Source organism: Brachyistius frenatus, unplaced genomic scaffold, assembly GCF_029030835.1.
Source record: "Brachyistius frenatus isolate BFR_SWC_R1_liver_20210118 unplaced genomic scaffold, ASM2903083v1 Contig_11, whole genome shotgun sequence".
Classification (NCBI taxonomy): Eukaryota; Metazoa; Chordata; class Actinopteri; family Embiotocidae; genus Brachyistius; species Brachyistius frenatus.
In genome coordinates, this window is record NW_027210610.1 from 2,131,021 (window position 1) to 2,154,344 (window position 23,324).

At 39.7% G+C, this 23,324-nt stretch overlaps 2 protein-coding genes and 1 long non-coding RNA gene across 4 annotated transcripts; 2 read left to right on the forward strand and 1 right to left on the reverse strand.

The window, feature by feature from the left end:
- Positions 1-492: 492 nt before the first annotated feature.
- Positions 493-12,959, forward strand: LOC138616873 (vesicular glutamate transporter 1-like). Of its 2 annotated transcripts, none has more exons than XM_069691451.1 (13): positions 493-1,076; positions 5,918-6,170; positions 6,987-7,105; positions 7,181-7,295; positions 7,415-7,502; positions 7,993-8,079; positions 8,420-8,556; positions 8,973-9,122; positions 9,291-9,423; positions 9,938-10,048; positions 10,161-10,288; positions 10,699-10,768; positions 10,907-12,959. In XM_069691451.1, the coding sequence occupies exons 1-13, from the start codon at positions 1,015-1,017 to the stop codon at positions 11,188-11,190; spliced, it is 1,737 nt and encodes a 578-aa protein (XP_069547552.1). In that variant the 5' UTR covers positions 493-1,014; the 3' UTR covers positions 11,191-12,959. The 2 variants fall into 2 exon arrangements, with proteins under 2 accessions (XP_069547552.1, XP_069547553.1); XM_069691452.1 differs by having other exon boundaries at positions 8,029-8,079.
- A 1,713-nt stretch (positions 12,960-14,672) lies between these two features.
- LOC138616714 (uncharacterized) lies at positions 14,673-15,813 on the forward strand. The gene is made up of 3 exons (XR_011310613.1): positions 14,673-14,820; positions 14,900-14,967; positions 15,491-15,813. It is a non-coding gene; the product is annotated as an uncharacterized lncRNA (long non-coding RNA).
- A 1,445-nt stretch (positions 15,814-17,258) lies between these two features.
- Positions 17,259-23,324, reverse strand: LOC138616874 (uncharacterized). The gene is made up of 8 exons (XM_069691453.1): positions 23,259-23,324; positions 20,977-21,015; positions 20,564-20,788; positions 20,163-20,447; positions 19,338-19,616; positions 19,005-19,205; positions 18,010-18,126; positions 17,259-17,922 (listed from the first exon to the last, which is right to left on the reverse strand). The coding sequence occupies exons 1-8, from the start codon at positions 23,290-23,292 to the stop codon at positions 17,318-17,320; spliced, it is 1,785 nt and encodes a 594-aa protein (XP_069547554.1). The 5' UTR covers positions 23,293-23,324; the 3' UTR covers positions 17,259-17,317.

The following is a 23,324-nucleotide window of genomic DNA, read 5'->3' on the forward strand; positions in this document are numbered from 1 at the left end:
GTTAACCTAACAATAAGTTCAGCAGAGGAAAAAAAAACAGCACCCCGTTTTTATTTAGCTCAATAAATTATACGTTTAACATGACTCTTATAACGTCAATATATTAAGCAGGTCTCACACCTACCAATACTGTAACTTCTTACAGTAATAATGCATTTTAACGTTCCTGCTGCTGTTGGTGTGACGAACAGGACGCACAAGATGTTGAGATCAACGCACAGTAAATTAGAACCACAAAACCTGCCTCATCCTTTCACAAATCTTCTTTTTTTTTTCTTCTTCCTAGTAACCCTATACAATAGTTTAGTGTGTATTTATTAGGCGTTTTAAAGAAATCTGTGTTCATAAATGCGCAAATCCTGGACAGTGAAACCCACATTCATTCCAGCGTCCTGAGAGGATCCTGCCCAACCCGTCCTACAAATACCTGGGAACTCGAGTTAATATGCTTCGATCAGAAGGTGTTTACTCTAACTCTCTCCATTCAAGGCTTCTGCGATCCAAGAATAGCCGCTGCTTGAATAGTCGGTGCTTAAAACGCCGGGTTGCAAGAAAAGGAAGTGACATGCTACCTTCCACTCACTACACACACTTGGAGAGATTAGCGCGCAGGCAGCAGTAATCTGTTTTCAGGACCACGGCCAGAGACGCCGTTTGGCCATGAATCCTGTCGAAAGTTGCCTTGACGGAGCGCCGTGAACCTTGTCGGACAACAAAGCGTGTGAAGAAGTTGGTTTGGGCGTTTACGGACTCTGGCAAAGTGGGACTGAAAATGTTTGTTCGGTTGATTTTATACAAAGGCAGTTGAAGTGAATTAACTCTCTGGACAATCACTGTCGCTGACTGTAGATTCCGACGCACAGCAAACTGCGGGTTAAGGAGTCCGGTGTTTAAGTCTAATCATTTTTTGTATGTGAGTGAGAAGCACGAAGCGGAGGGAGCAGACCAGAGGGGCTGTGCGCTCAGTCGGGAGCGCGCAAAACTGAACATTGGTCCGGTCCTGGAGTCGTGAGAATGGAGATCCGGCCGGACAGGTTTAAGGCCGTGGCAGCCAAGACTCTCGGGAAAATATACGGGTATGTAAAATCCCTGTGGGACCAACTGCAACCAGAAAACAGCTGCATGCTGCCCTTCAGGGTTAAAAGCAAAGTTATATTTTTAAAGTTAAGCTAGGCAAATGGAAAGAAGTCCTTACCTATTTTTCTTAAAAGATCGAGATGTCCAGGGGCCCGGATAACCTGGCACATCTGTCTCTTTAAGCTGATTGATCTACCATATAAAAACTGTCTATTACAATGACTTTATTTATTGCAGGCATATAGAAGCCTGATGACCAAAAGTTGAACGTTTTTTTTGTGGTTTTTTTTGTGCACAAACCATCTGACGCCTAAAATTAATCTCTATAGTCTCCTTCACACGCGATGCCAAGCAGGCACGATCCTCCTCTGCTTCTGAGGAACAAAAGGCAGCATTAAGTTTCATTTCAGGCCCAAACTGTTCTGTCAGGGTAAGATGAAGCGTCGGATCGATAAACTGGATCTGTTTCTTCCCATCTTTTTCTGCAGTGCTGTCACATTGTCAGATTACAGAGGCCTTTGTCACATTCTTATCCTGAGTTTTATGACGGAGTAATCAAGCATTATGTTTCAGTTTTTTTTTTTTTTTTAACATAAATCAGACGATGTTTGATAACGTGGTGTATTTATTTTTCCAAAGAGTGAAGCAGGTCTGAGAGGCCTGTTACTCTTGTCACAGTGGACAGTAGGTCAGGTCATTAACTATCACTCAAGTGAAGACTAACTTTTATCTAATTGAAAAATTGCGTTTGCGTTGTTTTATATATAATAACAGCAGTGTAGAAAACTTGTGATGATGGATCAAGGTCAAATCTTGACATTTTTCACAAAGTGGCATTTAGTGACTTTTTGAAGATTTTCATAGCTCAACAGCCAGTCCTATATGGGCAGCAAGTAGAAAAAAAAAATGCATAAAAACTGCTGATAAATAGTGTGAGGACAGTCAGGTACTGCAGACAGGAGCCTGGCTAGTGATCTGATAGAAAGAAAGGTATTGATGGACTCCCCTTTCTTTCTCTCGGGATTTGATGCTGCGTCTAAACACTTAAATCCTCTCCAGAAATAGCCTCTCCTCGTCCAAGCTGTCGGCCCACGTAAATCCCTGCAGACCGTACACCTTATCCACCTCTCTGTCTCTCTCTCTGTCTCTCTCTCGCGCCCTAAGTAGCCCGATTCATCGTGCCCCCCCCCCCTTCCCCCTCGAGGGCACCTAACAGCCAGGATTAGGCCACTCGACCTACGACCAGAGAGCGCGCATGCAGCGGCCTGTAAGCTTTCGTTTCTGTGGAGCGCACGTGCTCCCAGGTGCTCCCTCGGTACCTTGCCTCTGTGCGTAACGCGCGCCAGCCTGTTTCCCCGCTCCCGCACGCAACATCCTTAAAGAGCACTCAGAGAGAAAAACGGACAGATGGCTGCGTTTTATTTACTGCTGTCTTTTAATTTGAGGCTTGTCTGTCTCCTGTTTTTTTTTTTTTTTTTTTTTTTTTCCCATTTTAAATCAGCAATCATGCAGCCTGCAGTGATTTCAGACTCTGATCACAGCAGCCAGTTGTCACCTGTTATCTTCATCATCCACAATCAGGATGAAGACTGTTTGACATGATTTCATGAAGATGATGTCAAACCACTGCCATTACATTTCAGATAGTCGATAGTTAATTCTTGTTTATCAGGCATCCTGACTTAAGTGCTCACTAATATTTTAATACATTTTACCCACAATATCAGAGGTCGGAATTATGATTTCCGTGTGAGCACAGTTAAATATCCGTCTTTTCTGAGGTCTGCTTTACCATATTTAGTTCATAGGGGGTTTTAAACTACATAATTCCCACAGTTAGACTTTATTGTGCTCCTACAGTGTGTGTGCAACAGTCTACGATAGATATTCTAACATTTTGGTGTTACTCAGTCAGTTACTCATCTTCTTGGTGTAATGAAGTTTGTTTTTTTTACCATTTCGAACAATCACTACCCTTATTTGACTCTTATCCAATCAATGATTCCAAGCTGCTAACTCTGGACCAAGCTGCTGAACTGGCCTGACAGTTGTCCTTGGTGTATGAATTAAGAGATTAACTTGGAGAGAGAGCCAGGTGTGCTCACAGAACAGAACAGGTGAAGTGAAGTCAGCTTTCTTACATATGATTGAGATTCAAAACTGTTCCCAGTTGAGTTAAATTGCTCTGCAGCGCTGCCTCACCCAGACCTTTTCCTTGTGGTGGGGTGAGAAAAACTGGGAGAAGGTCAGGTAGCTTCTAAGGATTACAACGGATTTTCCTTAATTCAGGGTCAGTCATGAAAAGTCACTGCAACAAATACAATGGATTATAGGAAAGAAATGTGAGAATCAGGAAGATGAAAGGAAGGTCCATATGGACATTGTCTGGACACCGGGAAATAAATTGGTGTTGAAGCAGGAAGAAATGTTGTGAATTGTGTGCGAGACGATGCGTGAGTCAGGGGAGCTGATGTAAGAGGTAAGAGGCACGGTTAAAGATGAAGAGGAGACAGGAGGAATGAAGAGAGGGGCCCGCCCAGACAAAAATAGTCCAAGAGAGCCAGAGCTATTAATAATTTACCAGTGAGAATCATTAATACTTGATCAGAGTCGAAGATTGCTGGAGCCCTGCTCACTGTAACTAACAGAGGATGTATGTTTTATGATTGTGTAGCTGTTATTTCCCAGTCTCCTCACTGATCTGGTTTGTAGGCAGGAATATAAATTTCATTGCTGTTTGACTTGATATGTTCGTATACATGTCATTTTAAAGTCTCCACAGGAAATGTTAAACTGGACAGCTGCAAACAGGACTATGTAAAGATGTTCTTTTGTACGCTTTGTTTGTGATTTGATGGGAGTGACGAAGCAGCTGACCATATTCTGAATTATTTGGTGGGTTTACTCTTAGATGTGTGCTGGATATATAAAGACTTGTGTCATTAGTTAAACATACTCTCAAGGCTATTTATAGCCAAGCATGACACATTTTTTGTGTCTAGATGAAAAGGAATCTGACCAAAATATTTAAAACATTTCTTACATGTCCTCCTCTCTTTTGTGATTTTGTGTCTCTCTCCACTTTTAATTACTTTTGACAAAAATACAGAGACAGTTCTGATGTGCTATTATTATAAAATCAATTTAACCCACTGTCAAGAGCAGCTAAGCCATGATTGAAAATATTCTATCTTTTCTAAACTGTTAAGTTCAAAGTAAGCCTTTTCAGGAGTGATTGGTGTGTCGAAACATGAAATATTCACAGTGGTGGGTTGGTCAGGAGCAGGACGATGACACAGAGGAGAGTCACTGTGATCCCTGCAACCAACCTGTGCTGAGGCATTCAAACTTGTTGGCTGATCACTTCTACACCTGTCTCTGCATGGTCGACACACATTAATGACATGAATCCACAAATTTTCTCTTGTTGGCTCCTAAATATTTTGGCCTTAGGAGTTTAATTTGTGATTATTATTATTAATGATATAATATATATAATTTCCTTTCTATAATTATAAATTTAATAATTATATAATTTATATAATATAATTATTATTAATTTTAGTGCATGAGACTGAGCAAACTTCATTATTCTATTTACAGCGATGTTGTTATTCCTATTTAGTTGTTGTGATGGAGGATTTCAGTGAGTCTTCCTTTCCACTGAGCTCTTTCCAACCATGATCAATATTCACAATCCCCACACAGTGGGGGACAGTTATTAATGGGGCACCCTGGAGGTTCAGTCAGCTAAGAATCATAATACACGTACATGTGGCTTATATCATCTCCTTCTGTACATCCAGCTGTCAATTAAAACAGCCAACAGTCAGCGCTTTAGTCGTGAGCTACACTGTTGTTGACTGATATGTTCTGCTTAAGTACAACCAACACTCATGTAGTGTGTGTTGTAATTTACCAGAAAAAGGCCATTAGGACATATGTTTTAACTTCTACACATACAGCATGTGTGAAAGTCTGACGTGAGTATGATGCTGGACCGCAGTGCTCAGGTCTGATCTGAGAACTCAGCATTGCACATGTTTAATGAATGTCCATTGCGTCTATCCACTGCTTGTTAGACTGAAGGCTGGCAGAGGTCGGGGTTTCTCAGCGTTTCTCAGCAAGCTGTGAAAGAGAAGTATGTTTGTCTGGAAGGAGAAGAGGAGCACAAGTTCCTGTAAACACTGTTGTCTTTTACTCACACTCTTCATCCTGTCAGGAGATGAACATCTGCAGTAGAAAAATTCCTGGTATACAAACACCTTGAGAAAACACGGTAAAACTCAAAGCTTTTTCAGTAAGCTCCAGCAGCGGGAGGCAAACAGACAACTGTGCCAACTGCCTCTTGTTAGGGTGCTGGAGTTACCCATCAAACTGACAGCGATAAAGCTTGTCTAAACATCTCGATCCGTGCGCTTTTATCAAGCAGAGCTGTCGGTCGACAAGCCCTTCAGAGCAGGATCTGTTGTCACTGTGGCGGCAGGAGTTTGGAAAAGCTCCGGCTCACTTCCTGACTGATTCCTCACTCCTAAAGTTTGAAACAACTCAGCCAACACTGCACCACTATTTGTTTTTTTTTCTGAAATGTCTAATACTACATTAATAGGTATTTTGGTGTGTATTGTCACTATTATTTCTGTCACAATTGTTGATTTAGACTAAATTAAAGTTGAACTATTAAATCATGTTAGGATGCCGGATTCTCTTGCACTTCTTTTACAGACAGTTCACTGCAAGTATATTTATGCCACAAGAGCAACCATGTGACCTGACTTGAGACTATACTACAACATTTTTAATTCACTGACTTCTGGCTTTTCCAATCTGTTCCTCACAGAGCTCTTGAGAAGAAGCAGGAAAATGGCGAGACCCTTGAGCTGTCGTCGGAGGGCCGGCCGGAGCTGGTGGAGGAGAAGGAGATGCCGGTGGTGGACTGCACGTGCTTCGGCCTGCCCAGGCGTTACATCATCGCCATCCTCTCCGGCGTCGGTTTCTGCATCTCCTTCGGCATCCGGTGTAACTTGGGCGTGGCCATCGTCAGCATGGTCAACAGCCACACCATCTTTAGAGACAACAAGGAGGTCATAGTGGTGAGTGACTCTGTGGGAAAAAAGGTCAATGGCAACAAGGCTAAATATCTGTTATTGTATCTCTACACTCCATTAATCTTTAAGTCTTGGGTTAACACATATGGCCATAAATATGTGGACACCTCAAACCACTTGTGTACTTTCTTTATTGTTTGAGTGAAGCAGATATTTTCCATCAAGCCATGACAGTGAACCAGACGGTATAGTACAGGTGGGACTCTGCTCACTTGCTGGGCTTGTGTATGCTCAAAACACTGGTGTGAACCCTAACCTTTACCCTCGCACAAGGTAACAACCAGTCACTGGTGCTTAGCTGGGACGCAGGCCCAACACAGCCATCTAGTCTCTTCCCAATATGAACATCCTGTAACAAGCTCTTCTAAATCAAAAGTAGTTGTTTTGAATGTAAAGTCATAAAGGCTTGTTCCAGTTCAGAAAAATCATAATCCTAAAACATAGAGTGATATTCTAGCCAACAGTTAGCTTCCAACTTTGCACAAGTTTTAAAAGTGAAATCCATGAAGAAATGTTTTCCAAACTACTTTAATAACACTAAAAATATAGGTGGTGGGAACTGAAATTGTCATGTCGAACAAAGTGGGTCAGAGTTAATGATCACAGATACATGTTTGACATGTGGAGGAACAGTGGTGATCAGTAGGTGTCAGTGGTGGACCATATACCCTGTGTTTTGTTGGTTTGTCCTTCATGTTAGCTGCTGATCATCTGATGGCTGTTAGATGCATGATTTGTGAAACAAAGGGATCATTTCAGTACATGTGCAGAATTTTCTCATCCCGCTGTCTCTCCCTGCAGAAGGCACAGTTTGACTGGGATCCAGAAACAGTGGGAATGATCCATGGTTCATTCTTCTGGGGGTACATAGTGACTCAAATCCCTGGAGGGTTCATCTGCCAAAAGTTTGCAGCAAACAGGTGTGTTAACCGACCGTTCTGTGTTTTGTACGTAAAGGATGATTTCAGATGTTAAATATTCTCTCTCTCTTTCAGAGTGTTTGGCTTTGCTATAGTGGCCACATCTTGCCTGAATATGCTCATCCCCACAGCAGCGCGGATGCACTTCGGCTTCGTTATCATTGTCAGGGTGTTTCAAGGACTTGTGGAGGTGCTCAACTTGTCTCCTCTGGAATACAAGAAATTGGCAATGAGCTAGATTTCTCTTTACATTCTGTGCTTTAGAATATTTAGTGTACATTTTCCCCTTTGCCTCCCTGTCCTCCACAGGGGGTTTCATATCCAGCCTGTCATGGTATTTGGGCAAAGTGGGCACCACCTCTTGAAAGAAGTCGTCTGGCCACAACAGCTTTTTGTGGTGAGTCTGCCATCATTGCACCTGTTTCCTTTTGTCTTTGTACAATACATGTGTTTGTTACCATTGTTATTGCTTAGCATGACCACAAATAATCATTTAGTTAAATCACTTACTTTTAGAAAATAATTCAGCAGCTTTTTTGATAATCAATGAAATGTTTCAGTTGTTTTTTTTTAAACCTAAAACGCCAAAAACAAATGGTATTTCCAGACTAACACAGATGTGAGGAGTTGCTGCTTTTCTTTGTTGTAAATTAAAATTTAATGTGTAGATGTGTGTGTAAATATGTTTGTTTGGGACTGCTGGATTTTTGATTCTTAACCTTTGATTCTAGGAAACCGTGAAACATTTTACAATTTTTTGGGGGAAATTTTATACAAAACAATTAAGTGACAATATTGGCGGAAGGTTAATATATGAAATATATATGACAGATATGAAAATAATGTATAGCTCAACGCCCCTCAACGCAAGGTTTTTCCTTTTCTAGGTTCTTACGCTGGTGCTGTGATTGCCATGCCGTTAGCTGGAGTCCTCGTCCAGTATTCAGGATGGTCATCAGTATTCTACGTCTATGGTACGTGACCTTTGACCCTTAGTTATGCAGACTTTATACAAGACCTTCATTTAAAACGTATAGGATTTTCAGAACAAACTATAGCATTTCACAATGTGTCTACAGGAACAGATTACCACAGTAATGAGAACTAAATAAATTGAAGTGAGGACACTTCTGGGACACATGTGACTAACACCATAGAAGCTGACACATACTGAAACTGCAAAGACAGGAAAACCGCAACAGACCAGAGCTATAAATATAATTAAATATGACACTTTACAGTTTGTTGTTTGACTTTCTACATTTAACATGGCTCTTTGTCCGATACCCCCCTCCCTGCTTCCTCCCCTTCCAGGAACTTTTGGTGTCATGTGGTACTGCTTCTGGATCCTGGTATCATATGAGAGTCCAGCAATCCACCCCACCATCACGGAGGAAGAGAGGAAATATATTGAGGAGAGCATCGGCGAGTCAGCCCAACATACAATAACGGTCCGTGAATGCAGCAGAGAACTGTATTGCACCACACTGGCTGAAGTTAACAGTGTTGTTGTGGCCTGCTTTGTCATTTCTAGGTTCTTTAAGTGCATGTGATCAGTTTGTAGGATCACCATACTTGTATTTTTTGTTTTTTTGTTTTATGCAACATGCTGAAATCAGGCTGAGATCGCATGCTGTGTAGATTATCACAACAAAAGCACCACAGACATATTTAGAACCCCCATATCAGTGTCTGCATTCAAGCAAAACTAACAAAGTACCACCCTAATCTCACTAGTTCTAGTTTCTAATGCCTGTTTGTTTTAAATCAAAACCTCAAATAATTGATTGCATGTGTGTGAACAGGTCAGAGTTTTTGAATTTCATTTTAAAATCACTAAATTCAGGAACACATTTTTCTCTTACAGAAGTTCAACACACCGTGGAGGGCCTTCTTCACATCAATGCCCGTCTACGCCATCATTGTGGCTAATTTCTGCAGGAGCTGGACTTTCTACTTGCTCCTCATCAGCCAGCCTGCGTACTTCGAGGAGGTGTTTGGGTTCGAGATTAGCAAGGTAACGGAAAGCAAACATGGGCAGAGTGTTGTGTGCATGTTGCTGCACCATGGACAGAAGTCTCCATAAACACAATAACATGATAGAGAGTCTGCGCTTTGTGTTTACCTTGGTGATCATGGATCTTTGTTTGCATTGAAAGACTTTCCCCCCTCTTGATTGATTTAGGTGGGCCTCGTGTCTGCACTTCCTCATCTGGTTATGACCATCATCGTGCCCATTGGTGGCCAGCTTGCTGACTATCTGCGATGTAACCACATCATGACCACCACTAATGTCAGGAAACTTATGAACTGTGGAGGTAAGCAAAGACCAAACTGAATGGAAATAAAAAAATATATTTGGAGAAATGAAACTCATGTATGCAGTTTACAAGAAAAGCACAGCAGTTTTTTCACTGTGGCCACAAAATATGGTCCGGTACTGCCAGGAAGTCAAAACTGTGATCAAATTAGCACATTCTCTGAATGTTACATTGAAGAACATTTCGTGGAACTAATTACTTTGCAGTCAGAATGCTCAGTCACGCAAACCTGAAAAAAGCCAATTGACTTGCTGTCTAATAGCATTAACTGCAACTGTGTTGAGAAAACATTTTCTGCAAAAAGGAAATGATAACTCACTTGAATTACAGACAATAAACTGATATGAAAGGGAAATGTAGAAGCACACAGTGGACAGTACATACCACTGAGTAACTTGAGATAACTGCCCAGTAATCTGTATTTTATGAAAAGGATGAAAAGAAAGCATTGAAATTAAAGCATTGTACTCATAATGTTTAATTCTGTTTGTTTCGCTCTGATCTGCATCAGGGTTTGGGATGGAGGCTACTTTCCTGCTGGTGGTTGGCTTCTCACATACAAAAGGTGTTGCCATCACATTTCTGGTGCTGGCTGTGGGATTCTCTGGTTTCGCCATTTCAGGTGAAATACAGTGTGTTCCTTATCATAACAATAGATTTCAGAGGTTTAGTGGATGTATTATTATTTTTCTTTTATCATTTATATGCCAATAATATGTATCATTCCTCATAAGGTTTTAATGTCAACCACCTGGACATTGCACCGCGATATGCTAGTATCCTCATGGGTATCTCCAACGGTGTGGGCACTTTGTCTGGGATGGTTTGCCCTCTTATAGTTGGTGCAATGACGAAGCACAAGGTGAGCACAGAATGTCTGTGATTCTCATACAAATGTGTACTTGTATGGGCAGTAAATATGTCAATAGACTCTGAAACATATATTTCTGTTCTTGTGTTGTTTGAAGATGTGTTTTAGTTTCGTGACTGGGTTTGGTCGCAGAGAACATGATCTAGCTAAAATAATACAAGCTATTTAAGACAACAGCAGAGGTGTCACATCCTCAGACAGGCTTCTTTTTAATTTGAGCACTTCCCTCTGTCATACAAGCAGATTTCTATCTCTTAAGAGAATAAATAAACAATGAGAGTAGCTCCATGTGCAAACATGTAAATTAGTTTATTACTTTGGAAAATGTTGATTTTAAAGTCATAATGGAAATGAAAACGTTCTTTTCTTACACTGTTTTTCCTCTCTTCCTTCTCTGATAGACGCGAGAGGAGTGGCAGGGTGTGTTTCTCATTGCCTCACTTGTTCATTATGGAGGTGTTATATTCTATGGTGTGTATATCTCCCTTTTTCCTACTCACTATGCAGCAGTCTGTGTGTGTTGTTCTTAATGAAATCAAGCTGAAAACCTATTCAGTAGATTCATTCTCAGCTCTGTTATATGTCTGTAACCCTGTTTCTGTCCTGCAGGCCTCTTTGCATCTGGAGAGAAGCAAGTTTGGGCCGAGCCGGAGCAGCTGAGTGACGAGAAATGTGGCATCCTGGACGAGGACGAGCTTGCAAATGAGACAGAGGAACTGTATCACACAAGTGGTGGAGCGGGCTACGGAGCCATGAACCAGGGATCGGATCCCAATGGAGGAGGAGGAGGAGGAGGCTGGGTCTCAGACTGGGACAAAACTGAGGAGTACGTCCAACCAGCTGGAACCAATAATTATCTTTATGGAGGAGAGGGCGACCGAGACCTAACATAAAACCAGCACTTGCTCTGCACACAGCCTTCAGCGAGGCAGGAACAGTCAATCGACAGCGAGGAGTCCCACCCGATGCCATGAAAAACTTTGGACTTAAAATGGAGTGCAGGAGGGGACAATTTGTCTGACTGTATTATCATAACTGAACTGATTTCAAAGAGCCTGCGCATTGGAGATGAAGACACTAGTAGATGTAAAGTGTGTGTTTGTGTGTGATTGCAGTTGTGTACCTTGTATGACAGTAAGAGTGTTTTAGGAATCATCAGACTTCCTGCAATCTTTGTTGGAGGAAGGCTTCGCTTGAGGCCCGCTGTGGCTTTCTTTGATGTTTATCTACTGTAGAAATTTCTATGTTAGCTGACATGATTGGGATTTAATTTATTTGCCTCTCATTTACATTTGAATCATTCAAGATTAAAATTTGTCAGGCACACACTCACATTTATGTTGTTACTTGAATACCTAATGAGTATCTGCAGACCGCAGCAGCAACAAATCCACCAAAGTTAAAATGGGAAGATTTCCATGCATTCTAATGGAATAGTTTCATCCTAAAACAAAAAATTTTGTCCTTAATCTGCACACTTTTGAGTAAAAAGCGTGTTCCTTGTGCCAATACAACAAACTATTTTGTTCTGTAGTATTGGTTTACTTATCCACTGAGAAAGTAATTCAATACCTACAAATATCTTGGTACACAGCTTTATGTAAAGTCGTCCCGACAGAAACAACACATGAATTTCACGTGCAAAAATTAATGTGACCACATGATTGTGCACATGTGAAACATGTATTTTGCCCGAGGTAAATGTAGTTTTTCATGGTGTAATGTGTGAAGCATATGTAGATTCGCATGTGAAAACTTGCCACTTGGCAACATGTGGTAGACATGTGTCATACATGTGATCAAATGTGTGGAAAACATGGGAAACTCGTGTATTTTTCTCTAAGGGTGAAATCTAATTAGCCCACATTAAGATGTTAGATGCAATTTTAATTTCCTCATGCAAAAAAACAAAAAATGCTTGATGTACAAGGCCTCTAACCTCCCTGCCTGCTGACAAACTGGGGATTAAAAACGCCTCATATAGAACTAGGAGTGCTGTTATCCAGTAAAAAAAAAATAGTTCTGTTTTTAATTAGTTTCTTAGTTTACAGCCTCTTATATTTCTATCAGGCCTCTTTGAGACGGTTTTCTTCAAAATTCAATATCTGAATTTTGTTCTATATGCATTACTTCTAATATATGCTTCATTAATGTTATTATCAAGCTACAGTTGTGTTCTGGGTTAGCATCAAGGAAATCCGTCTGCTGTCACCATATAACCTATGAAATCCAGCATTTTCAACATTCTTATTTACCCTTTTGCTTCCTTATAAAGTGCTGCCAACTGAAGATGTTAAATCATCAGTTAACTACCTAGTTAAGACCGGTTCAAATAAATGGCTAATACTCAAAAGAACAATGACATCTCCCTGTACATAAGCAACTTGTTTTACTTTTATTAGAAGACGTTGTAATGTATTTAGCTAGTGTCAGAATGAAGGTTTAAAGTGAATAAAAACATCCCTGTGGTAGGTTATGGGATGGTAATGTTTCACCAGTGGAGTTCACAGATAGACGGAATAAGTCATGTTAGGGTTTTTACTGTTTTTGTCATTTTTCTTTAATTTATTGTTCAATGTTTTGTTCTGGATTATAAACTAAAACTGTATATGTAAAAAAAAAAAATCATGTACATGTGGGAATATTGTATAATAAAATCTAGTGGTGGTAATTCTTGTACAATAATTATAAGATATTTTTGACAGTTTATGCTCATGCATTGCTGCCATTTCTTAGGTTTGTTTTGATGTCCTTTAGATGATTATAGTTCAGTGTAATAATGAGCTTTTCTTTTCTTCAAAAAAAAAAAGCCAATCTTCTTCAAGCCAATGTTCCTCTTCCGAATACATGATTCAGGCCTTAATAATGTAGGTTTTTATCCCCTCTGATGATGCTGTGGTTTCATGTTACCGCTAATGCCGTCGTCCTCTCCAGACAGCATATTGATCCCTGAGTTAAAGTACAAGGAGCATGGAAATGAAGGGGAAAAATAGATTTTGATGGCACCAGTGTACAAGATGCTCACCAGTTTATCTTGCAGGGTGGATCCCCTCACCGCTCTGCTCTCTAAAATTAGTGGAATTACCTTTGCATCAGAGAGGGAGGAGATTAGGAGAAATGTATTTATTGCTCATATCTTAATACAACAACACTACATTTGATTGTACATTGTATATTGTGCCAAAGCAAATGACAAAAAAAAACACCAAAACGAGTAGGAAGAATAACAAAGCGATAATTGTTGCATATTCAGAAAATTTTGTGGTTTAATGTTTCTTAATTTAACCCCTTTAAATTTAACAGATAAAATATTGCAGTTTTAATGGTGTCCAGCATGAGACGCCTCCTGCGGTTGATCCTCGGCAAAGGTCAAAGGGCAAACAGGTAGTGAAGGAACCGGAAGTAAATCCACTACGCTAGCTGGCTGCACTAAGAAGTTGTTTTGGTTATGAAAAGTTGATGTTAAAGTTATTTAGGAAACAAGTATCCTGTTTCAGTTTTTTGTTGTTCACAAGAAGGTCACAGAGGACCAGAACTTGAAGTGTATTTTCTTTTGAAAAAACAGCACGTAATAGAAACCCAGTGTGGTATAACTTACTGTGTGTGTGTGTGTGTGTGTGTGTGTGTGAGATTGAAATGCAAAGTTTTATTGCTTCGGAAATGTTTGCCTTGTTGCGGAGAAAAATTTGCCTTCTGGTTATGTGTATATTTAAATTCGAAAGGAGAGTGATAAAGGACTGAGTTAGTTGAAAGCCATGTGAATATTTGGGGATATTGGTCATTTTTTAAATTCAAACTTTATATAATATATTAATGTAGTGTTTTATATATATATATATATATATATATATATCTACAGTTAATTTCTGAGAGGAGTGAGGACTTTTAGTAGCAGGAGGCAGGATGAAAGCCACTGCTGCTGCATTTGGGAAAAAAATAGGAGCCGCACCGAGGATTTGGACTCGTTGGATTCTGCACTAAGTTTACAGATAAGTTTACACAGAAATATTAAGGGGCGTCTAACTGAACTGAAACCTCTTAGCTGACTGGAAAGCAAACAAACAAAACTTCTGTACTCGACTGAACTGAAAATTAAACTTGCATTCAAAAAGGAAAATAAACAAGGACTAAAGAAAACTCTGCATATAACTCTACCAGGATAATAACTCAAATTGGACGGTGGACAGTTAATGTCTATTCTGACTAGGTAGTATTTGTGTCTTACTTGTCATCCTTCTGTAGCATAAGGGAGTGTTTATCCCTCTCTGGGCCTTGGTGTCATCCCTTAATTACAAGGCCAGCACTACCACAGTGGGCGGGCATCATATAAATGCAGTGAGAATCCCCTTAGCTCCCCTCTCACTTCAAACGGGTGTCCCGCTTCTGGTCTGCCTGACTTCCACCGTTGTTGCAGGTATGCAAGAGTGCTGCTATATTGTTTTCGTCAGTCGTGCGTTTCTGGTGTTATATTAGCTGTCTGTGATTTTGCAGACGATCTCTCGGGCTCCTCTCATCCTGCACAGGTGACTTACCTGCGGATCAGTGTCTGTAGATCTCGATTACTCCTGATTTTTATTTTATTATAGTGTCTTGTTTACATAGCTGCCGGTAGCAGCGCTACATGCCCTCCTCTCCCCTTCTGGAGCGGACAAACATTGCCTGATCGGCAGGTGATTTTATTGTGCAAGTTCATATACTTTGGTGATTATTATTATTATTATTATTATTAATTTGATGTTCATCCTGTATCGCAGGTGACTTTTGGTGGGTTGGCGTGGAACTTTGCCCAGAAAGTGGCTACAGCTTACCTTGCTCACGTTTTGCCTACCGGCTGTTTTGCCTCCCGGGCTTCGCAGTACCCTGCGCTGCTTTAGTTCACAGCGCCTGACGCAGCTCAACGACCGGGCTTCGCGTGCTCTCGACAGCACTGCGCCCATGCTTCGTGCTGTTTCGTGTCAGCGTCACACTGTTGTTTTAATGGAGAAAACTCCTTTTAGCTTGAGCCATTTTACTGTGCGTGTATTTTGACAGGGGATGTTTAGGTCCAGCGTGGTATTTTGTTTAAATAAATTGGGTATCTGATCATCCCTCGTGGATGATCCGCTAACCCGAGTTATTTTGTTTGTTTGGTTTTCTCGTTATTTTGCTTTCTGTGAAGTGGAGCCTTGTTAATTCTGCTCCCTGTCTCTGTAGGAGCTGCTGGGCCTAAGGTGGTGGGGTTAGGGCCTCCTGATGTTGGTGCCTCCCTTCATGTGGTTTGGTGCACCCCTGGTTCTGAAACCTCACGTGTGAGAGTGATTTTGTGCCCAGGTGTGATCGGGGTGCCTCCTCTTTTTTGGGATCCTCACCTTTTAATGGTCCACCTATCTACTGGCAAGCTGCAGCCCTGAACACCTCTTTTAAATAATTGTATAGGGCTCTTTTATAAGTAGTGTGTGTTTTTTCAAAATATCTTTGATTGAACCACTGTTTTGAATCTTGAATGTCATAATAAAGAATAATTGTTTGTAATGGAACCACGTCTCCTGCTCAGTGTAACGAACCTGAGTGCCTTCTGAGTTTGTGATACTGTGTGGGCAAACCTTATTCTTTAGGTGAAATTCCTAAGGTGGGTTGTCCTGCTCTTACTAATACTATTGGTTAATGTCCTCATGAACTCTAACCACACCCTCCTCCCACCACACTTCTTAAAGGGCCTATAGACTAAAGATACTGGTGTAAACTAATAATTGGCTTTTAACCCATTTCACTATAACAAGGAGTTACACTTGTTTCAAAATGTTTAATTTGAACAAGCAACATAATTTTTTTACTGTATGAACTTGTTAGATAAAGAAAGCTATCCAGAGGTTCACCGCTTCTCAACATGTTTTGCGATTCTATAAAAAAAAAGGGAAAGGACAAAACAACCAACATTTTTTTTTTTTTTAAAGATTTATTTCAGCTCATAGATATTTTATCATGCTGCAAATATACAGCAAATTCAGCAATTTGAACAAGCAATATAATTTTTACTGTATGAACCTGTTGGATAAAGAAAGCTATCCAGAGGCTCACCACTTCTCAACATGTTTTGTGATTCTATAAAAAAAAATTTTAAAAAAAAAAGACAAAACAACCAACATTTTTTTTTAAAAGATTTATTTCAGCTCAGATATTTTATCATGCTGCAAATATACAGCGAATTCAGCAATATATCTACAAGTGCGTATCACTGGAATACACACTGTGTAATGCATTGTAAAGTGCCTTTACATTTGAATGCAAAAAAAGTACAAAATATTGTTCCGTCTCTGGTATATACTGATGACAGAACATTACACATTATCTTCACAAGGTAACTACAGTTTAACACATGAAAAGCTAATTGTGGCAATATCTGCTATGCTATGACTTCAAAACGGAAATTGCATTGTTACTGCTGCTCATCCTCCAAAGTGTGATCAAGAACCGCAGTATACAATACATGTTAAACGCCTGCAGAGACAGTCAGTCGGAGCTCAATCTGACAAAGTTTGAGTGAGATAAATATGTATCTCTTTTATGGGAAGTGTATTTGCGATGAGTATAAGCAGTTGATGGCATCTAAGCAGAGTGACTACAAACAAACTAAGATTCAGTTGCATATATTGACCTTGCAGCTTAAAATGAATGTAAAAGTGTGAAAAGGCTTTGATTAACATTGGATTTTTCTATTGCTGTTTATTGACTGCTGATGTCCCGAAATTAATATTTTTCTCTTTTGTAACCTGCGATGACATTTTGATGAATATTCTGTATGATATGATTAAGCTTCTTCTGTAAAATTTCTTCATGCTCTAGTTTTATTCTTTATCAAAGGACTCCTAAAGTTACTTGGTTTTCCCAAACAGATCGCTAAAGTGTGTGCGTGCTTTTGTCTAATCATAGAATTTGAACTAAGGCATCAGAACCAAGACATCACCGGGCTGCAGAAAATGTCTTCTTTTTTTCTTTATTTTTTATCTCAACCTTAATGGCTTGGTCTGCTCTGCCTGTGTCTCATTTTTCCACTATCTCCGATTCAATGTCTTTGTCCTTCTTCTCCTGTTTTGTTTCCTCCCTCCCTGCCTGCTGCCCCTGTATCTCCAGAGTGTGGTATAACCCCTCTTTCATTCCTTCCTTCTTCAGTGCTTCATACCCTCCTCCTCCTCCTGCTGCCCCCTCTGTTCCCAGAGTGTGGTATACCCCTTCTTTCATGCCCTCTTTCTTCAACGCTTCATACCCTCCTCCTGCTGCCCCCTCCGTTCCCAGAGTGTGGTATACCCCCTCTTTCATGCCCTCTTTCTTCAACGCTTCATACCCTCCTCCTCCTCCTGCTGCCCCCTCTGTTCCCAGAGTGTGGTATACCCCTTCTTTCATGCCCTCTTTCTTCAACGCTTCATACCCTCCTCCTCCTCCTGCGGCCCCCTCCATTCCCAGAGTGTGGTATACCCCTGCTGTCATTTCCTCTTTCTTCAGTGCCTCATATTCATCACCTTTCCTCTCTCTGCTCGGTGCTTCTGGATGAAGGGTGTCGTATTCGGCCTCCTTCCCATGTACCTTCGGCAGTGTTTCGTATGGAGCATCGCCTCTCTCTTTCAGCGCCACATCCTCGTAAATTGGCCCTAAAAAAGAGCGATATGTGATGCATTATGTAAGCAGTGGCTTTCAGCATGCACCCAGAAACTGTAAAACAAGTAGCAGTTACTCACCTGAAGAATTTCTCTTCTTATGCCTTATATACAATAGACCAGCTACTGAAACCATCCCCACTATGACCAGAGCAATTGCAATGGCTATGATCAGAGTTGGAGATGAACCTTTGATAACTGAAAAAGATATGTAACATATCAGGAATGTGACCCTGTCATAATTCGCATTATGAGGGTCGGCCAAAATATTCTGAGACTGCTCGTAAAGCCTGAACATATTGCAGCACAGTGATATGTACGAAACAGTGGAAAGCTATAAACGTCATGAGTAAGTATTCCGAGTTATGTCACTTGATCAACATTCACACCCGAGTTATACAGAGCCAAGAAATCACACATCAAATTGTTGTTGGGAACAAAGAAGTGTCAGCGAACACAAATTCGCTGTGCTCTGTTCAAGTGCAACAGGAACTTTTTGATCACACCTCATATATCAGTTCCTATTAACATAATTTGTCAGTACAAAAACGGTCTGGCGGTCAGCACTTGAATTTTCTACGCAACATGCAACAACTACAGGATCCAAATGGCCAAATAATCTGCAGCCAAACAATATTGCAATAATAAAAAAACAAACATACTTAAACAAGCACTTGAGGGATTAAATATTATACATCCATAAAGTTGAAGGGTTCCACGGCATCCTGACTGTCAGTTCCTAGTACGTGTTATGATCCAAGGCCACATCATTTGATAGACCTGTCCTGCCCATTAAGTTCCCACATCTTTCTAACACTACATCCATAGTTGTGACTCAGTATGTGGAGGTTTATGTTAAGCAACAGTCTCCAGACTGAAGGTGAGATACCCCTGACAACATTTTGACAGAATTTTTTTTTAACACTCTGAAAGCTCCCTCCATAGTCACAAAAGACATTACACAACTCTTCTCTGAGATTGAGCGGTACTCCTCATGATGAATAAACATTAATATGTACGTATGTGTAAGAAAACCATGTCAATGGTCAGAAGCAGGAACAAAAGCAGAGACTCACCAATAAAAGACTTGCTGAGCGATGTCTTCTTGTTGGTCCACACAGCTCCACATCGATAAGTACCACTTTTTGCTGGCTTCTCGTCTGAGCTTAAAACTTGCCATGATTGATCATTTTTCTGAAAGTACCGATAGGACATACCACTGGCACACGATGGACATGAGCACGTGCCATCAGAGAGTACTGCTGTGATAGGTTGTTCTGAAATAGGAAAAATGAGAAGAAAATATAACAAGGAGAACAAATGTAACATCAAATAGAGCATGGAAATGTCTTTCAGTAAATCAGCTATTAAAACCTTTCAGGGAATGACGGTTGAATATATATGCACACCTTGGACAAGCATATCTTGCCCATCAGAATCCTCTTCGTACGGAAACCCACTTTTGCCATCAGTGTATCTGAAGGTGGCACGACACTTATATGTTGTCTTTAATGAATCTGTCACCTTAGGGATTTCGAAGGTAGTTTTGTCAGCTGATTGAATGACTTCTCCACCTCTGTAGAAAAGAACTTTGCTAAATTGATTTGTGCCCCAGAGTAAGCAGGTCAGAGTCAGACTCTCTCCGCTTACAGCTGGCCGATCTTTCATTTCCAGTAATACAGTCTTACCTGAAAGAAGATGCAAATTAGATTAGTTCTGCCGCTATATTTTAAATGAATACAAAAAACTAGAAGGGCACTCAAACTCTGATAAGGCCAACAGTCCATACTTCTGTCATGAAAATCTAAAACCGCAACAACTATACTGTATATATCTGGAGATATTTACAACTGTGGCAGTGTTACAACTATACTGGTTATGGCTGTCAAAAAAATCCATAAAGTTTTTGCCGAACGTGACTGTCAGTCAGGGTGCTCATGAGAGCGTGCTGCTGGCAGTGCAGTCACAGCGAATACTGTAAATCCAGGACTGAATTTATTTTCCAGAACACCTCTGGTGCTGCTTAACGACAGCTTGCTGTATTCAGTTTGAGCAGCTAAATCTGTATCCCAGAGGATTACTTGCAACTGTGAATGTGGATTGTAATATGGAGTCTTTGTATATCTACAACGGCCTATGTTTTGTCACTCATGAATGAAATAAAGGTGAAAAATGTTTTTACACACTTTAGGATCTTGAAGTGTAATTAGAGCATCGATGAATAGTTGGCTTACTTGAGGTCCTGATGGTGATTTGGTTACTTCTGCTGTCTCCGCCACTATTAGTACACCAGAAAATGGTCTCGGGGACAGCCAGGCTTCTGGGTTGAAAGACGAGACTCACACTGTCTTCCTCCAACTTCAAAACAATCCTCCTCTCCTTCTCTCCCACTCCCCTGTTGACCCAGCATCTCCATCCTTGCAGACCCTGATCATTTTCAATCTTCAGGGTTACTGCACTGCCCTTGGGCATCACTGGATGGCCGGTGGCGATGGTGAGTGAAGCCCTGGGAATGTATTCTGAATGGTAAATAGATAATTGTACACTATATATATATATATATATATATGAATAGGGAATTTTCCATTAGATATTTGAGAGTTTGAAATCAATGTTCATGATGCGGTGCATTTACCCAGGACATCAATGGTTAAACTCTCACTCTTTTGACTGTTGATCTCACATTGATAGGAGCCCGAGTCCTTGCGGCCAGCAACTGCTATCTTCAAGCTTGTGTTCGTCCCTGTTTGCGGTGTATTGTTTACGTACCATTTCACTGTGCTTCCACTCACACCGTTGTTACAACACAAATAAAATGAGTCCCCAATGAAGATCTGTTTTAATGTGGGTGACACAGAAACTAGAAAAGGTAGAGGGAGAGGAAAAGGAGACCTGCGTTAAAGTGTTTATGCGGGCATTCAGACACCTGCTGCAGTTTTTGTCATCGCAACAAGAAACAACGAAGCGCTGTTGTACAGTTACGTAGTTATAATGGTAACCTTTTAATAGACTGAAAGCACCTTTTCAACATGTGTGAATACTGATTACCTTTTGGCACTGGCTGACATCTTACCAGGGCTGTGAACACTGTAACAAAATTACAAAAAAAAAAAAAAAAAAAAAAGGTTATTGTTTAAGTTAAAGTCTTCCAAGACCAAACAAAACATGTTTTACATTTAGAAGATACTTCCATTTAGCGAAAATTAAAAATGGTAATTCCCCAAATCCACTATTGTTGTAGTTTTTCAATTTCAGTGTGACCAAATTTTTTGATTTTTTTTTTGATTGTTATTTGTACAATTTAACAGTGTCATGTAAAATGTGATGAAAATATTTTAGGTGTGTTCCCTCACTACATAATCTAAATATCAAACATGCCACATTAATTCATTTTAACATTTTAAATTTGATCAAATATGAAAATGAAGTGAAGATAAAAATGAAAAAAAAAATACAACATTTGATAAATATCTGAGACTTTTAGCATCTATCAATAATTTTATTATAATCAATTTTGTACCAGTTTTAGCAGATGTATAAAATATATTTAATAATTATTTAAAAAAATAAATTTAAGTTAAAATGTATCAAAATGTTTAAGAATATCAATCTTATTAAATATCACCTTTTAAGGCATTTGTTAAATGTTTTGATTTATTCACAATTTTTTTTTAGCATGGTTATTGTGATCTTAGGTCAGGCATGTCCAAAGTCCGGCCCGCGGGCCAATCACGGCCACGCTGAAAAAGTGGAGCAACTCCAAGCTGCTCTGGCATCACAACAGAGATTCTTCACAGGCCTCTGAGTCAAAGGAAAACAGAACAAAATCCAGCTACAAAGTGGCCATGTTAATAGCTAAACATGGCAAACCTTTTACTAAAGGTGCGTTCATCAAAGACTGTGTCATAAAAATGGTGGCGAACATTTGTCCCGAGAAGAAGCAAGAATTTATGAATGTGTGACATTAGTGTCAGCAAGTTATCTGTTCCTTGATCAATCTGAAATTGAGTGTTTTGAACGGTAACATCTGTCACTATTAACAGTGAAAAGCCTAAAGCACACTAATGCACTTGGACTTATGGCACTTATGTTATTAAACTCTTGAATAAGATATGTGTTATAACTGTTGATGTTATGTACCTGTAGATGTGACACAAACTATTGCTTTCTGAAAGATCTTGTAAAAGACAAAGGCAAAATTCACTTGTTTTAAAGTTTAATGGTAACAGACCACTTTGCATTACTTATAACTCCTGTTTAAAATGTTCGTGAGGCAAAGATATTTAACTCATGGAAATTGAAAGTATTCTATACAGTTTGTTCAATGTTATCTGACTGAATGAAAGGCAGAATTGTGTTTTTAGAGTTGTTCACATCTGCCTGAGTGGCTTATATTTGGTGACATTGTCATTTGAAAAATAAAGGTAATTGTGACAATGAAAATTGTTTTATAACAGTGTGTATTTTCATGTAACTTTTGTGGTTAAAAAAAATGTCAGAAGGAACTATTGGCCCCCGGGCATCTTCACTTTATCAAATTTGGCCCTCTTTTCAAAAAGTTTGGACACCCCTGTCTTAGGTATTGAGTTTCAAAACTTTCAGCTCCGCCTAATAGTTTGCATTGTCTGTGTTTGTTATTTATGTATTTCAATACAATGAATCAAACATTTTCCCATTATAAAAAAAGGAAATCTTTATAGTTTGGATAATATATCCACATCACTTGTTATACTGTTGCCCTGCAGGACTTTCAATACAAAATGTTTAATTAAAGGCGATAAGTTAACTCTTAAGGTTTGTGTAAACATCCAGGGATTTGATGTAAATGTCAATATCTTCACATATACAGTAAAGCCAGTTTAATGCATGTTAATGTCTACATATTCAACTGTTCAGCACTACAGTTAATTCTACTTTGTGCTTAATGCCATTAACTTGCATCTTCCAAAATAGGAAAATAGCAGTTTAGACTGGAATGACAGAAGTCAGCTATGATATTTCCCCCTGACACATGACTGCAGAAAAATTGCCAAACATGCTTGAATGCTAATTTATATTATATATTATTTTGTATTTTTAGGAAATGTTGGAAATGGCACTTGCATAGTTGTAAACTCTATAATTGTATATTTATATGCAGCTGTGGTCACATCACTCAAAGCATTACCTTAAAATTGCTGTGTTCCTTCATACACTACAATATGTGGAATCTGCAGTTACATTATAAACACATAAAGCCTCTGTAATAGTAACTGTAAAAATAGTAATGAAAAACCAACACTTGTAACCACCCAGCAGTCCTACTTCACATTTCACTGGATCTTTCTTACCTGCTAAGAGCAGCAGTAGTTTTCCACAGCTCATTGCCCCGAAGTAACACAGACAAAGAGAAACAA